The 14,445-nt window shown below is 39.4% G+C and overlaps 1 protein-coding gene across 1 annotated transcript in view; it reads right to left on the reverse strand.

Moving 5' to 3' along the window:
• Positions 1-14,445, reverse strand: part of FOCAD (focadhesin) — a 272,034-nt gene that overhangs the window by 232,580 nt on the left and 25,009 nt on the right. Inside the window, exon 4 of the mRNA XM_052644701.1 lies at positions 7,782-7,886. Coding sequence (XP_052500661.1) covers positions 7,782-7,886 — 105 coding nt within the window. The remainder of the gene's footprint in view (positions 1-7,781; positions 7,887-14,445) is intronic.

Raw genomic sequence — 14,445 nt, forward strand, 5'->3', positions numbered from 1 at the left:
AATATTCCCTTATTTCAGAAAGTACAGCTTGATGTTGATCAGACCAACTCTTCCCATAAACAAGATTCTCAACATGTGATATTTGTGCATGTCAGCCACTGTCTGGCACATCAGAATAACGTACAAATTCTGGAACAAGCAGTTACCGCTCATGAATTCACAGCTATTTCCTCACTTCAGCTGAGGGAAGAGAGATCTTAAAAAGACTGCCATAATATGAATACATAGAGGAAAAATTAAAAGCAAGAGTACATGATAAAATTTTAAGAGAAAAAAATGGCATATTACAAAGAAAATGAGCCTCTCATAATTAATGAATCTTAAAATTGTAGTTTGGGCTTCCTTGGTGGCTCAGTGGTAAAAACTCACCTGCCAATGCACAGGTTCAATCGCTGGGTGGGAAGGATCCCCTGGAGGAGGAAATTGCAACCCACTCCACTGTTCTTGCCTAGGAAATCTCGTGGACAGAGGAGCCTGGTGGGCTACAGTCCATGGATTCACAAAAGAATCAGATGTGACTTAGTGACTAAACAATAACAACAACAAAATTTAGTCATTCTTTCTTAAAATCAAAATACCAGGCAAACGCTGGTTCTCTGCTGCACTTCCTGTATGGTCAATATTATAGAGCACTGCTGCTGCTGCTGCTAAGTCGCTTCAGTCGTGTCCAACTCTGTGTGACCCCATAGATGGCAGCCCACCAGGCTCCCCGTTCCTGGGATTCTCCAGGCAAGAACACTGGAGTGGGTTGCCATTTCCTTCTCCAATGCATGAAAGTGAAAAGTGAAAGTGAAGTTGCTCAGTCCTGCCTGACTGTTAGCAACTCCATGGACTGCAGCCTACCAGGCTCTTCCGCCCATGGGATTTTCCAGGCAAGAGTACTGGAGTGAAATAACTTAAAGATAAGTGTTTATAACAAAGTGGAGTTCAAGCTAACAAGAAGAAAATTTAGACCAAACAAAAAATGGGAGGGGAAAATAACCCTGAAATAGAGGATATCTTAGTGGTCATCTTTCATGTTTTTTAAGTGATTAAACTAAAAATTGTTCACGGATTAAAAAAGGGGGGGGAGGGGAGGGGTTAAAGTTTTTGAAAACAGTTAAATGTCTAAAGCAGAGGTCACAAACGATTGCCCTTGGATTGCATCTTGTGAGCAGATGTGTTCGGTCTGCCAACTCTGTATTTTGAAAAATTGGAATTGTTTTCCAACATTCATTAGTCAGAATACTTAATATAAAATGTTATTAATATTGAAGGATCTGGAGGTCTGGCGACAACAAAGCCCTGTGCCTCACTGCAACAACTGGCCAGCAGTTCTCAAACCAACTACCACGCTAGTAACAATCCAGGAAGCTTTGAAAATTACCAGCGCTTGAGGCTGACCCCTACTCATTCTCGGGAGAGCCCAGGCACTACAGTTAAAAGTTCCTCAGAGAACCCTAACAGTGCAACTAGAACTGATACTCCTGGGCCTAGAGTAAAACTTGCATATTCTCTTTGTTTAATCACAGTAGCCAATTGTGCTCTATTGCTCTTCCAATTTATCCCCATTCTAAAAGGCCCTGGGAATCGAAACTCCATTTAAATATCCTCCTTTAATCTTGCTTAAGTCACAAAACTATAGAAGGGTTCAGTTAAGCAAAATGAACTTTACTCGCTGTACACACTCTAATCTGATGTATCTCAAAGCATGGTGGGTAAATAGATCATCTGTGTACCCAAATTTCTTCTTAAAGTGTATGCTCCAGACATATACATGAAAAACGATGAACTCCTTCCACACTAAAACACTGAAAACCATCCCTGGTTTGTAGAATGGTGCTGAGGATTCAAGGGATTAGAGCTGATAGACAGAGTGCCTGAAGAACTATGGATGGAGAACTATACATTGTATAGGAGGTGGTGATCAAAACCAACCCCAAGAAAAAGAAATACAAAAAGGCAAAATGGCTCTCTGAGGAGGCCTTAAAAATAGCTGAGAAAAGAAGAGAAGCAAAAGGCAAAGGAGAAAAGGAAAGATATACTCATCTGAATGCAGAGTTCCAAAGAATAGCAAGGAAAGATAGGAAAGCCTTCCTCAGTGATCAATGCAAAGAAATAGAGGAAAACAATAGAATGGGAAAGACTAGCGATCTCTTCAAGAAAATTAGAGACACCAAGGAACATTTCATGCAAAGATGGGTTCAATAAAGAACAGAAACAGTATGGCCCTAACAGAAGCAGAAGATATTAAGAAGAGGGGGCAAGAATACACAGAACTATACAAAAAAGGTCTTCATGATGCAGATAACCACAATGGTGTGATCACTCACCGAGAGCCAGACATTCTGAAATGTGAAGTCACATGGGCCTTAGGAAGCACCACTACAAAAAAAGCTAATGGAGGTGATGCAATTCCAGCTGCGCTATTTCAAATCCTAAAAGATGATGCTGTGAACGTGCTGCACTCAATATGCCAGCAAATTTGGAAAACTCGGCAGTGGCCACAGGACTGGAAAAGGTCAGTTTTAATTCCAATCCCAAAGAAAGGCAATGTCAAAGAATGTTCAAAGTACTGTACAATTGCATTCATCTCACACGCTAGCAAGGTAATGCTCAAAAGTTTCCAAGTGAGGCTTCAACAGTACGTGAACCGAGAACTTCCAGATGTTCAAGCTGGATATAGAAAAGGCAGAGGAACCAGAGACCAAATTGACAACATCTGTTGAATCATAGAAAAAGCAAGAGAGTTCCAGAGAAATATCTACTTCTACTTCATTGACTACGCTAAAGCCTTTGACTGTGTGTTTCACAACAAACTGTGGAAAATTCTTCAAGAGATGGGACTACCAGACCTGACCTTCCTCTTGAGAAATCTGTATGCAGGTGAGGAAGCAATAGTTAGAACCGGACATAGAACAACAGACCAGTTCCAAATTGGGAAAAAAGAACCTTTAAGGCTATATATTGTCATTCTGCTTATTTAACTTATATGCAGAGTATATCATGTGAAATAGCACGATGGATAAAGCACAAGCTGGAATCAAGACTGCTGGGGAAAATATCAATAACCTCAGATACGCAGATGACACCACCCTTATGGCAGAAAGTGAAGAACTAAAGAGCCATGGCAAATAGATTGGGGAAACAATGGAAACAGTGACAGACTTTATTTTGGGGGGCTCTAAAATCAGGCTATAGTTTTTCCAGTGGTCATGTATGGATGGGAGAGTTGGACTGTGAAGAAAGTTGAGCACTGAAGAATTGATGCTTTTGAACTGTGGTGTTGGAGAAGACTCTTGAGAGTCCCTTGGAGACTTGGACTTGGAGAGTCCCAAGGAGATCCAACCAGTCCATCCTAAAGGAGATCAGTCCTGGGTGTTCATTGGAAGGACCGATGCTGAAGCTGGAACTCCAGTACTTTGGCCACCTCATGCGAAGAGTTGACTCATTAGAAAAGACCCTGATGCTGGGAGGGATTGGGGGCAGGAGGAGAAGGGGATGACAGAGGATGAGATGGCTGGATGGCATCACCGACTCGATGGACATGAGTTTGGGTAAACTCTGGGAGTTGGTGATGGACAGGGAGGCCTGGCGTGCTATGATTCATGGGGTCACAAAGAGTCGGACACAACTGAGCAACTGAACTGAACTGAAAATCACTTCAGCCATGAAATTAAAAGATGCTTACTCCTTGGAAGAAAAGCTATGACAAACCTAGACAGCATTAAAAAGCAGAGACATTGCCAACAAAGCTATGGTTTTTACAGTAGTTATGTATGGATGTGACAGCTGGACTATAAAGAAAGCTGAATGCTGAAGAATTGATGCTTTTGAACTGTGGTGTTGGGAAAGACAGGGAAGCCTGGAGTGCTGCAGTCCAGGGGGTCGCAAAGAGCTGGACATGACTGAGTTACTGAACTGAACTGGCCCAGGAGAAATACCAAACACCCAAAGGTTTGTGCTTCATTACTTCTGCACCCAAATGTTTATCACAGCATTATTTACAATATCCAAGATATGGGAACACCCTAAGTCTCACTGATGGATGTATGGACAAAGAAGATGTGGTATATATGTGTAATGGAATACTACTGAGCCATAAAAGAGATGAAATCCGGCCACTTACAACACATGGATGGACACTGAGGGTAATATGCTAAGTGAAGTAAGTCCGACAGGGAAAAACAAATACCATATGATTTCACTCACATTTGGAATATTAAAAATAAACAAACAAACCAAGCAAAAACAAACACATAGATACAGAGAACAGGTTAAGTGATTACCAGAGGGGAAGAGGAGTTAGGGGAGGGCAAAATGGGTAAATGAGGTCAACTTTATGGTAACAGATGGAAACTAAACATTTGGTGGTAAGCATGCTGTAGTGTATATGGAGGTCAAAATATAAGGTTGTACACATGAAACAGTAATACAAACTAATATTTGCTCAATTTTTTTTAAGTTTTAATAAAAAATAAGATGACCAATATTCTGTTTTACTATACTGCAAGTTAATCAGCTATTAGGACAAAAAGAAAATCCAACAGTACACTAGCAAAGTCCTTAATACCATAAAATTATAGTTGAGTTTCCTGCCTAGAAAGCTTATAATTACTTGTCATACTACTTCCATTTTAGATCAAACCTACAACATAACCAAGGAAAACCTTCCAGTGGAGTTCCAAGCTCCTCATACCCTTTTTATGTTTTCACACACAGCTCATCAGTTTCCTCTCTAAGGCTGGATGATATTGCTCACCAACATGTGGCATACAAGATTCTAAAACAGCATGACAATGTTATGATTGACTCAGGTAATCATAGCTCTCCTGAGGGAAATCTGCTCTTCAGGCTCACCTCTCCTGTGTTTCTGCCATCCACAATCCCCCGTGGAGGAACCTCAGGCTCTTACACACTCAATTACACTCTACTGATTTATAGTGCCAAACAGCCATTCACATGAGGGCCCTCCATAAACATTACTGGATTATGCCAACTCAAGTGATTGATTCTGAACCTCTTAATGTGCCACTACTCTACACACAATCCTTATATATCCAGTATGATTTCAGTTCTTCAAACGAGGCTCCTGATCCACACCTTGCATCTACAGTCTTCTAAGAACAAGCCTACAGCTAAAAGAGCCAACTACTGGAGAAAATAAACTATAAATAGAAAGCAGGTGAAACATTACAGGTAACAAAGTTTAGCACTCACTCACAGGGAGCACAATCAGTGTGAAAATCTAATTATTCTGAATGACTAAAAATGTCCTTAAATCATCATCAAAAAAACTAAGGTGGCTATGATCCACCTGGAAAATCTCACCAGAATGCAAGCTCTGATTCAGGTAGTCTGAGATGGGTCTGAGATTCCACATTCCTAACAAGCTCCCAGGAACTGCTAATGCTGCTCAAAGCTCTGCTACTTAAAGTATGGTAGAAACAGCAGTATCAGCATCACCTGGGAGCTTGTTAGACCAGAATACTGAGCCCATGTTAGGTCTAAGGAAAGAGAATCTGCCGTTCAATAAGGTCTCAGGTGATGAAAATGCATGGTAGAGAGCTGCTAACACACCATCTTATAGTCACTGCTGATCAGAATCACCTGGGACTTTTCTGAATCTGATTCAGTTGGTCTAGGGTATTTCATTGTTCCTATGTTCATCTGTTTTTAGGCATACCCAGACTTAGTGACTGACCTGCAACAGCCAAAGGTGGTTCTCATGAATAGCCATTGTTGAGAACCAATGAAATTAAAAATACTTAATTGGATAGCTCTAGGTTGATAGAGCTATGGTTACTGGGTGAGGAATCTGAGGAAATGATGACAATGTCCTAAAATTGATTATGGCAATGATTGTATGACTAGATGAATAGACTAAAAATCATTGAATTGTATACTTTAAACAGGTCAGTTGGATAGTACAGTATGTGAGTTATATTTCAATAAAATTGTTAAATAAAAATTTAAAACTCTAGTAGCTTTCCTATTTTAAAATAAGTAAACAACTCCTCCTGCATAACAATGAAGTGGAATTATTTCCTATCCTGGAACTCTGCCCCAACAGTGTGAACCTCTTTCAAAAAAAGAGAACACAAATGCTTGTATGACCCATCTAGAAACATTAACTCCTGCTCATTTACTCCTTAGGTTCAATCCTGGTTAAGGTAATGTATATTTTTAAAAGAAAAGCATATATATCAATTTGGAAAAGTTTACCCTTCACACCCAGTTTCCAGAGTAGTTTCAAACAAATAATTTCCCTTTTGCTTCCCCAACTTAAAATTAATGAGTTAACTAATAAGCTAACAATGAATTAACTAATTCATTGTACTACATTCTTCCAACTGTTCTATATTTTTGAAAACATTCAAAAAACATGTTAAGCGGACTTCCCTGGTGGTTCGGTAGTTAAGAGTCTACCCTACAATGCAGGGAACACGGGTTCAATCCCTCATTGAGGAACCAAGATCCCACATGCTGTGGGGTAACTAAGCCCATGCGACTACGGAGCCCCAGTGCCACAAATACAGAGTCCAAGCACCACAGTGAAATATCCCGCATGATGCAAGGAAGATCCCACGTGCCACAATTAAGATCCAATGCAGACAAACAAATAATTTAAAAAACAAATGTTAACAAAAAGTATATGAAATGCAAATCTGACCTGGTTTTTAAAAAGCGACTTAAGAAACTTGATAATATGCTCATAAAAATAGAGATGGTAAGTAGCACTAAACTAACAGGAAAGATCACTGTAACATATGAGACACTGTTTACTTACTATCAAAAGGAAAGTACTATACATGTATGTAAGTAACAGGCACTATATACTAGGAGAGGCACTCACGGCTTCTGATAGCAGTGGTGTCAAATGCTTGAAACTGCAGGTTTTATTTGCTCAAGCCAATGACAATTCCCAAGTATGGTCTACTTTCCCTATTGGATCACCACAGCCTATGTAAGTCATTTTGCCCCAGAACCAGTGCCCTTGTTTAGGGTGCCATGCGTTCATTCTTTATAAAAGGTATATTCTAGATGCATCACTGAACAGATTTTCTAGGACAATATACACTGATTATGGGACATCTTCTGGCATCCTCTACTAAGTGGGAGCCCCTCTCTTATGAAATGACTTTCTAGGACCTTCAGAGCAATGGTTAAGGTCACCTTCACAAGTAAGTATGCCTTCCCTTGCCCAAACTCTCCCATAAAATTCAATACATTTCACTGGAACTATTGCTGTGTATGTATGTATGTATATATATATATATATACACCATGTTACATTCTATGGTCTCCTGCATTGCATGCAGATTCTTTACCCTCTGAGACACCAGAGAAGCCCCATATAGATAACAGCAACAAAAAGGCAGATCAATGCTGTTAATTACTGACCCTGCCTTGGGGAATAACCCTTAGCTAGTCCCGTTACTTTTTATAGTGAGCAAGTTTGCCTTCCTGCTTTTAATACATTTGTTCAATGAACTCTTCAGTTTTCACAGTATTGGGAAAATGATTCTATATCCCAGATCAAAATAAATGGCTTAAATTTCGGACAAAAGATTCCAATTCCAAGGGAGCAACCTGAAAGCCACAGTGATGATACTCAGCATACGGTAGTCAATTCTATCTCAATCCTGAGTGTTGGAAATACTAACTTCCTGAGAGGTTAAGACTCACAGTCTCTGTGAACTTGAATATAACTAATTCTTAATGAATTAGCATGTCTTAATTCATAACTTATTTAACAATTCGCTAAAACAAAGTTTCAAAAGAAAGGAGAAAAGGCTTACCTAATATTATATATATCCTGAATATTCTTCTTACCACTGTGTCCTTCCTTAACAGCTTGCATTTGTAATAGCTTCATAATGGCTTTTATCAAGCCATGTGTATTCCTGTAAAGAAATATAATAGCATGTCAAGTGTTATAAAGTGAACAGTCTACTCAGGTACTTAATCCTACCACTTCTGAATAGTTGAATACTTGCCACCCACACTGAACAGTAGCCATCCACATACACTTAGCTTATTCCATAGCATAGCCAAGAGGCCTGCCAGGTCCCATTCAACACAATGAAAGGAGAAGTGAAGCCAAAGAATCAAACTACCAACCTATCTATCACTTCACTACATATACTTGGGGGAAAATCAATCAGGGAAAAGTAAACATTAGCCCATATAATTGCAGGCAGTAACCACATCAATTACCCACCCTGAATAATCAAGTCCTTCATTTATAAATATTAGCAGACCATGAAAAATAACGAGAAGAAGAAATGGAATGGCCACTAAAAAAAAAAAAAAAAAAAGTGGGCCAGGGGACCAATCAGAGCAAATAACCCCCATTAAAACAAAGTTAATGGGAACAGGGAATAGAAATTTAAGTTTTCTCCTTATTCTCTGTAAGAAGCCGCAGGATAATAAATCAGAAAAAAATGGCCTGCTTTTTAAAGTTTTTTCCTGTTACTAATGTTTTCTAACTATTAAATAGGATTTTATTTCAGCTTTCGTGAGGTAAAACTAACAATAACAACTGTAATGTAATATGTACAAAATGATTTATGCATGTATTTTAAAATGGTTGCCATAATCAAGTTAATTAACACATATATCACCTCACATAGTTACTTTTTAGTTTTCATTTTTTTGGATAAAATGCTAGATACTCTTAGCAAATTTCAAGTACACAATACAACACTGTTGACTTTAGTTACTATGCTATACATTAGATCCTCAGAACTTAATCATAACTAGAAGCTTGTATCTTTTGACCAGCATCTCCCCATTTCTCCTACCCGCCCCTGGCAACCACCATTCTACTCTCTGCTTCTATCTGTTCAATTTCTTTTTTTAGATTCCACATATAAGTGGTACCATATGGTATTTATCTTCCTCTGTCTGGGTTATTTCACTTAGCACAATGCCCTCCAGGTTCATCCACGTTGTCACAAATTACCCTGATCTCTTTAAAGTAAGATTCTCCCTGGGAATGAGAAAGAAATCTTAGAAATAAAGATTATTTGCTAAATGAAAAAAAAAATATTTTAGAAATTATAGCTGTTAATAATTATGGAGCATCTATTTTAAGCTAAGTACTCTCTTAAGTGCTTAACATGTATTATGTCATTACTATCTAGAAATCACTGTTAACTTTACCATAGGGCTAGGACAAGACCTGGACTTAATTAACAAAAGTCATTTAGGGCAATTATGTGAGATGTACTCTTTTATGGCACTTAAAGTTTTACAACTGGTAAATGGTTTGGCCATGCTGTCCAATACAGCAGCCAATGGACACACATGGCTACTGAGCATTTGTAACATGGCTAATCCACACTGGGATGTGCTCTAGTGTAAAATACATGCTGTATTTTAAAGGCTTAGGGGCTTCACTGGTGGTCTAGTGGTTAAAACCCGCCTGCCAGTGTGGGAGTCTTGAGTCTGACCCCTGGTCCAGGAAGGTCCCATATGCCACAGAGCAACTAACCCACGTGCCACAATAAGAGAAGCCATTGTGGTGGGAAGCCCAAGCCCAGCAAGAAAAGCAGCCCTCGCTCGTGGCAACTAGAGAAAGCCCACACATCAAGGGAGACCCAGCAAAGGTAAAAATAAATAAGCAAGAGGAATAAAATATACTTTAAAAAAAAAAGACTGAGAACACAAAAACACTGCAAAATATCATATGTAGTTTTTTATATTGATTACATCTTGATTACATACATATTTTTGATATATGAGGTTACACAAAATAGCTTATTAAAGTTAATACCACTGGTTTCTTTTTACTTTTTAATGTGGCTACTAGAAAATTTTGAATTATGTATGTGGTTCACACTTGTGGCTCAGAATATATTTCTATTTCACAGTACTGCTAAAGACACTCATGGTTTGTTTCCTAAGTAGATTCTTTGGTGAGCAGTGAGGTTTTTCTTACAGCTGAAGCATTTCCCACAATCTACACAACAGTATGTTTCCTTTCCCATGTGGCTCCTCTTATGACCATGCAGTGTACATTCATGAATGAGTGTTTTCTGACAGGCAGCATACAAACATAGTTTCTCTCCTATGTGGATCCTCTGGTGAAGAGTGACGTCTCAACACTGCATAAGCCTGTGCCCTAAGATTCTCTTTCCTATGTGTTCTTTGCTGTATGTCAAACCAAGGTTCAGCTTTTCTCACATACCCTATATTGGTGTTGCGCCAATTCCACTTTGCTTTCACTAAAAATATGGCCCACTGTGACTCAGTGAAAATTAAAAAGCAAATTTTTAAAAAACTAGTGGGAAGTACAGTTGTCTTAGAAAGGTCTGATGGCATGGCATCCCCTTGGGAACAGAGGTTCTGTCTTAATTCCTTCCCTCATGACTGCTCAGATTCTTCCAGGAGCCTTCTCTGTTGACACACTTGAGTTTCTAGAGTCCTCTTACTCTAAAGCTTAGGAAGAAGATATCTTAACATCCAAACATTCAGAATAAATTCCTTCTTTACAATTCCTCACACCATTCACTTTTACAGAATTAGACCCATCCTGCAGCTAAGGACCCTGGACTTTAAGAAAAGGTATGTTCCAGTCTATGCTCCAGCTCTTCACAACTCTGCTTACTTTCCTTCACCAAGATCTAGAGTTCCTTCAGCATGGAGATCGCAACTGACTCTATCACTGGTTTATCAAGAACCTATTCTGGGTGTGAAGGTCTGACAGTCACACAGAAGCTTCTTGGAGCTTCAGTTCAGTTCAGTTCAGTTCAGTCACTCAGTCATGTCCAGCTCTTTGCAACCTCATGAATCGCAGCATGCCAGGCCTCCCTGTCCATCACCAACTCCTGGAGTTCACTCAGACTCACGTCCATTGAGTCAGTGATGCCATCCAGCCATCTCATCCTCTGTCGTCCCCTTCTCCTCCTGCCCCCAATTCCTCCCAACATCAGAGTCTTTTCCAATGAGTCAACTTTTTGCATGAGGTGGCCAAAGTACTGGAGTTTCAGCTTCAGCATCATTCCTTCCAAAGAAATCTCAGGGTTGATCTCCTTCAGAATGGACTGGTTGGATCTCCTTGCAGTCTAAGGGACTCTCAAGAGTCTTCTCCAACACCACAGTTCAAAAGCATCAGTTCTTCGGCGCTCAGCCTTCTTCACAGTCCAACTCTCACATCCATACATGACTACTGGAAAAACCATAGCCTTGACTAGACGGACCTTAGTCAGCAAAGTAATGTCTCTGCTTTTGAATATACTATCTAGGTTGCTCATAACTTTTCTTCCAAGGAGTAAGCGTCTTTTAATTTCATGGCTGCAGTCACCATCTGCAGTGATTTTGGAGCCCAAAAGAATAAAGTCAGCCACTGTTTCCACTGTTTCCCCATCTATTTCCCATGAAGTGATGGGACCAGATGCCATGATCTTCGTTTTCTGAATGTTGAGCTTTAAGCCAACTTTTTCACTCTCCTCTTTCACTTTCATCAAGAGGCTTTTTAGTTCTTCTTCACTTTCTTCCATAAGGGTGGTGTCATCTGTATATCTGCGGTTACTGAGATTTCTCCCAGCAATCTTGATTCCAGCTTGTGTTTCTTCCAGCCCAGTGTTTCTCATGATGTACTCTGCATAGAAGTTAAATAAGCAGGGTGACAATATACAGCCTTGATGCACTCCTTCTCCTATTTGGAACCAGTCTGTTGTTCCATGTCCAGTTCTAACTATTGCTTCTTGACCTGTATACAGATTTCTCAAGAGGCAGGTCAGGTGGTCTGGTATTCCCATCTCTCTCAGAATTTTCCACAGTTTATTGTGATCCACACAGTCAAAGGCTTTGGCATAGTCAATAAAGCAGAAATAGATGTTTTTCTGGAACTCTCTTGCTTTTTCCATGATCCAGCAGATGTTGGCAATTTGATCTCTGGTTCCTCTGCCTTTTCTAAAACCTGCCTTTTCTAAGCTTGAACATCAGGAAGTTCACGGTTCACATATTGTTGAAGCCTGGCTTGGAGAATTTTGAGCATTACTTTACTAGCGTGTGAGATGATGCAATTGTTCGGTAGTTTGAGCATTCTTTGGCGTTGCCTTTCTTTGGGATTGGAATGAAAACTGACCTTTTCCAGTCCTGTGGCCACTGCTGAGTTTTCCAAATTTGCTGGCATATTGAGTGCAGCCCTTTCACAGCATCATCTTTCAGGATTTGAAATAGCTCCACTGGAACTCCATCACCTCCACTAGCTTTGTTCGTAGTGATGCTTTCTTAGGCCCACCTGACTTCACATTCCAGGATGTCTGGCTCTAGATGAGTGATCACACCATCATGATCTTGGAGCTTCAGGGGGATTCAATTCCTCCAAATATGCAAATTGGCTAAAGCTAACTCATCAGGCCTCAGTGCTACAATCTTGCTTTTTGAAAGTTAGTCTTTCAAAAACCCTACAACCCTGACCTAAGCCAATGCCTAGATTTTCGACAAGACTATGAAATCTCTGGTCTATATGTATGTTTAGCAGACAAATTCTAATCATCACTGAGTCAGTGAGCAGCTCCAGATTCCTCTGTCTGACTGAGACCTGTCACCGGAGGTCTACTGTGGTTTTTGCCTTGGTGAGAGCAGCACTATGTGTTCAGCAGTTTCCTTGTCTTCTCATCTCCAGTGTTTATGCAACTGATGATCAGCTTTAAAGCTGATTTCAGCTAAAAATAACCCCATTTATATATGGATGAAATGGAGATGGAAAAAGTCTAGACCTCACCTAGAAACCTCATAAGACCACTCCCTGGGCCTAACGATGAGTTTAAAGGGTATTCATATTAAATGATCAGTACTGATCGAACTTCTGGCTGAATTTCTTCCATGAAATATAAATTCATTAAATAATCCCTTTTTGTATGTAAAACTAAATTGGTTTTCCTTATCTAATGATTTATCTGTCATATGAATAGTTTAAGAGAAGATAGATAATAGACACGATTTTTAACCAACTGGGGTCACTCACTTCTTTGTGAAAGCAGTACACACATACATTCTATGTATATTTAATTCGAGGCATTTCCAAGAACCACTGTGGCCTGTACATTTTCAGCTTTTTTAAATCTTTGTGTTATATCTTGCTTTTATTTGTGGGCTGAGACTTTACTATGTGGATAACTGAGTCCGTACTATATTTTAAGCAAGAGTGTAACATGAATAGTTTATGAATATTGAAAGATGATGGCATCAATAAATCATGTGTAGCTTCATTCAAGTAGTAACATAGTTGCCTTAAATTCAGTTGAATAATTTCTTAAATTTTTAAATATTTCCAAGTGGGCTGAGAGGGATGGATGGTTTCAGATTTTCATTTAAATCCCTGCGTTAATTCTAATTAACTGTGAAATGTTAGCCAAGTCACTTAATGCCAATGAGCAAGACACTTAATGCCAACATCCTCATCTGAGCAACTTAGAATCATAATATTAAACTCAATCTTGTGTTGTTTTAAAGAATAAATTAGTGTGTCAATAAAGTATCTGGGTTTTTTTTTGATAAATTAAAAATCTAATACTTATATCATTAAGATTGCAATGTTTCTCCCTTTGTAAGGTTATGCAAACAAAAGTGTCAGAGTTCATGAATGCAAAAACCTAGAACATTCCTAAAACTAACTACAGTTAAGTCATAAATGCCTACATCCTAGTATTTTCCATCTTTCTTCACAAAAACCTCTTTCTCCTGTTTTTGAGCCATTGTTACTTTGCATCTGAGATTTGTTGTTACAAAATTCAGTTCAGTTCAGTCACTCAGTTGTGTCTGACTCTTTGCAACCACATGAACCACAGCACGCCAGGCATCCCTGTCCATCACCAACTCCTGGAGTTCACACAAACTCATGTCCATTGAGTCGGTGATGCCATCCTGTAGGAGACAGAAAGAATAAAAGAAAAGCAGGCCTCGGCAAGGGCTGCAAAAAAAATTTATAATTATTGATAAACTGGATGCTATAAGGCATGAGACTCTTGGAACAAGTCCAAGGGAACAGTTAGTTCATAATTTTAAAAACAAGATATGATCCTGGGGTCAGAAAACTGACCCCAGACTGTTTCTCAACTGGCATCTCAGAGTCACATGTTTTACGTATCTGGTGGAAAATCTATAGATAAGAATATTAGTCATAATTACTGATTTGTTATTGATTACTGTTTCCTAATTACTTAATGGTTAATGATCATTTTGTTCTTTGGCCTCGAAGGCCACAGAGTTATAGTTTAATTCCCTACATATTCTTTCATTCACGGATGAAAGTATTATAAAGCTGGCTTGGATTCAGTTTCGGCACCTTCACCTTGGAACAGTGTTGTGCCCCTGATCCTCATTTTTCTCTGAATTCTTGTGTCTCCTTTCTCATTCTCTTGCCGTATCACGCTTTCGGAAACCCTGCTTGTCGAGCTGGTCTTGACACCATCCAACCATCTCATCCTCTGTCCTCCCCTTCTCCTCCTG

This window comes from Budorcas taxicolor, chromosome 8 (genome assembly GCF_023091745.1).
Source record: "Budorcas taxicolor isolate Tak-1 chromosome 8, Takin1.1, whole genome shotgun sequence".
Taxonomy (NCBI): Eukaryota; Metazoa; Chordata; class Mammalia; order Artiodactyla; family Bovidae; genus Budorcas; species Budorcas taxicolor.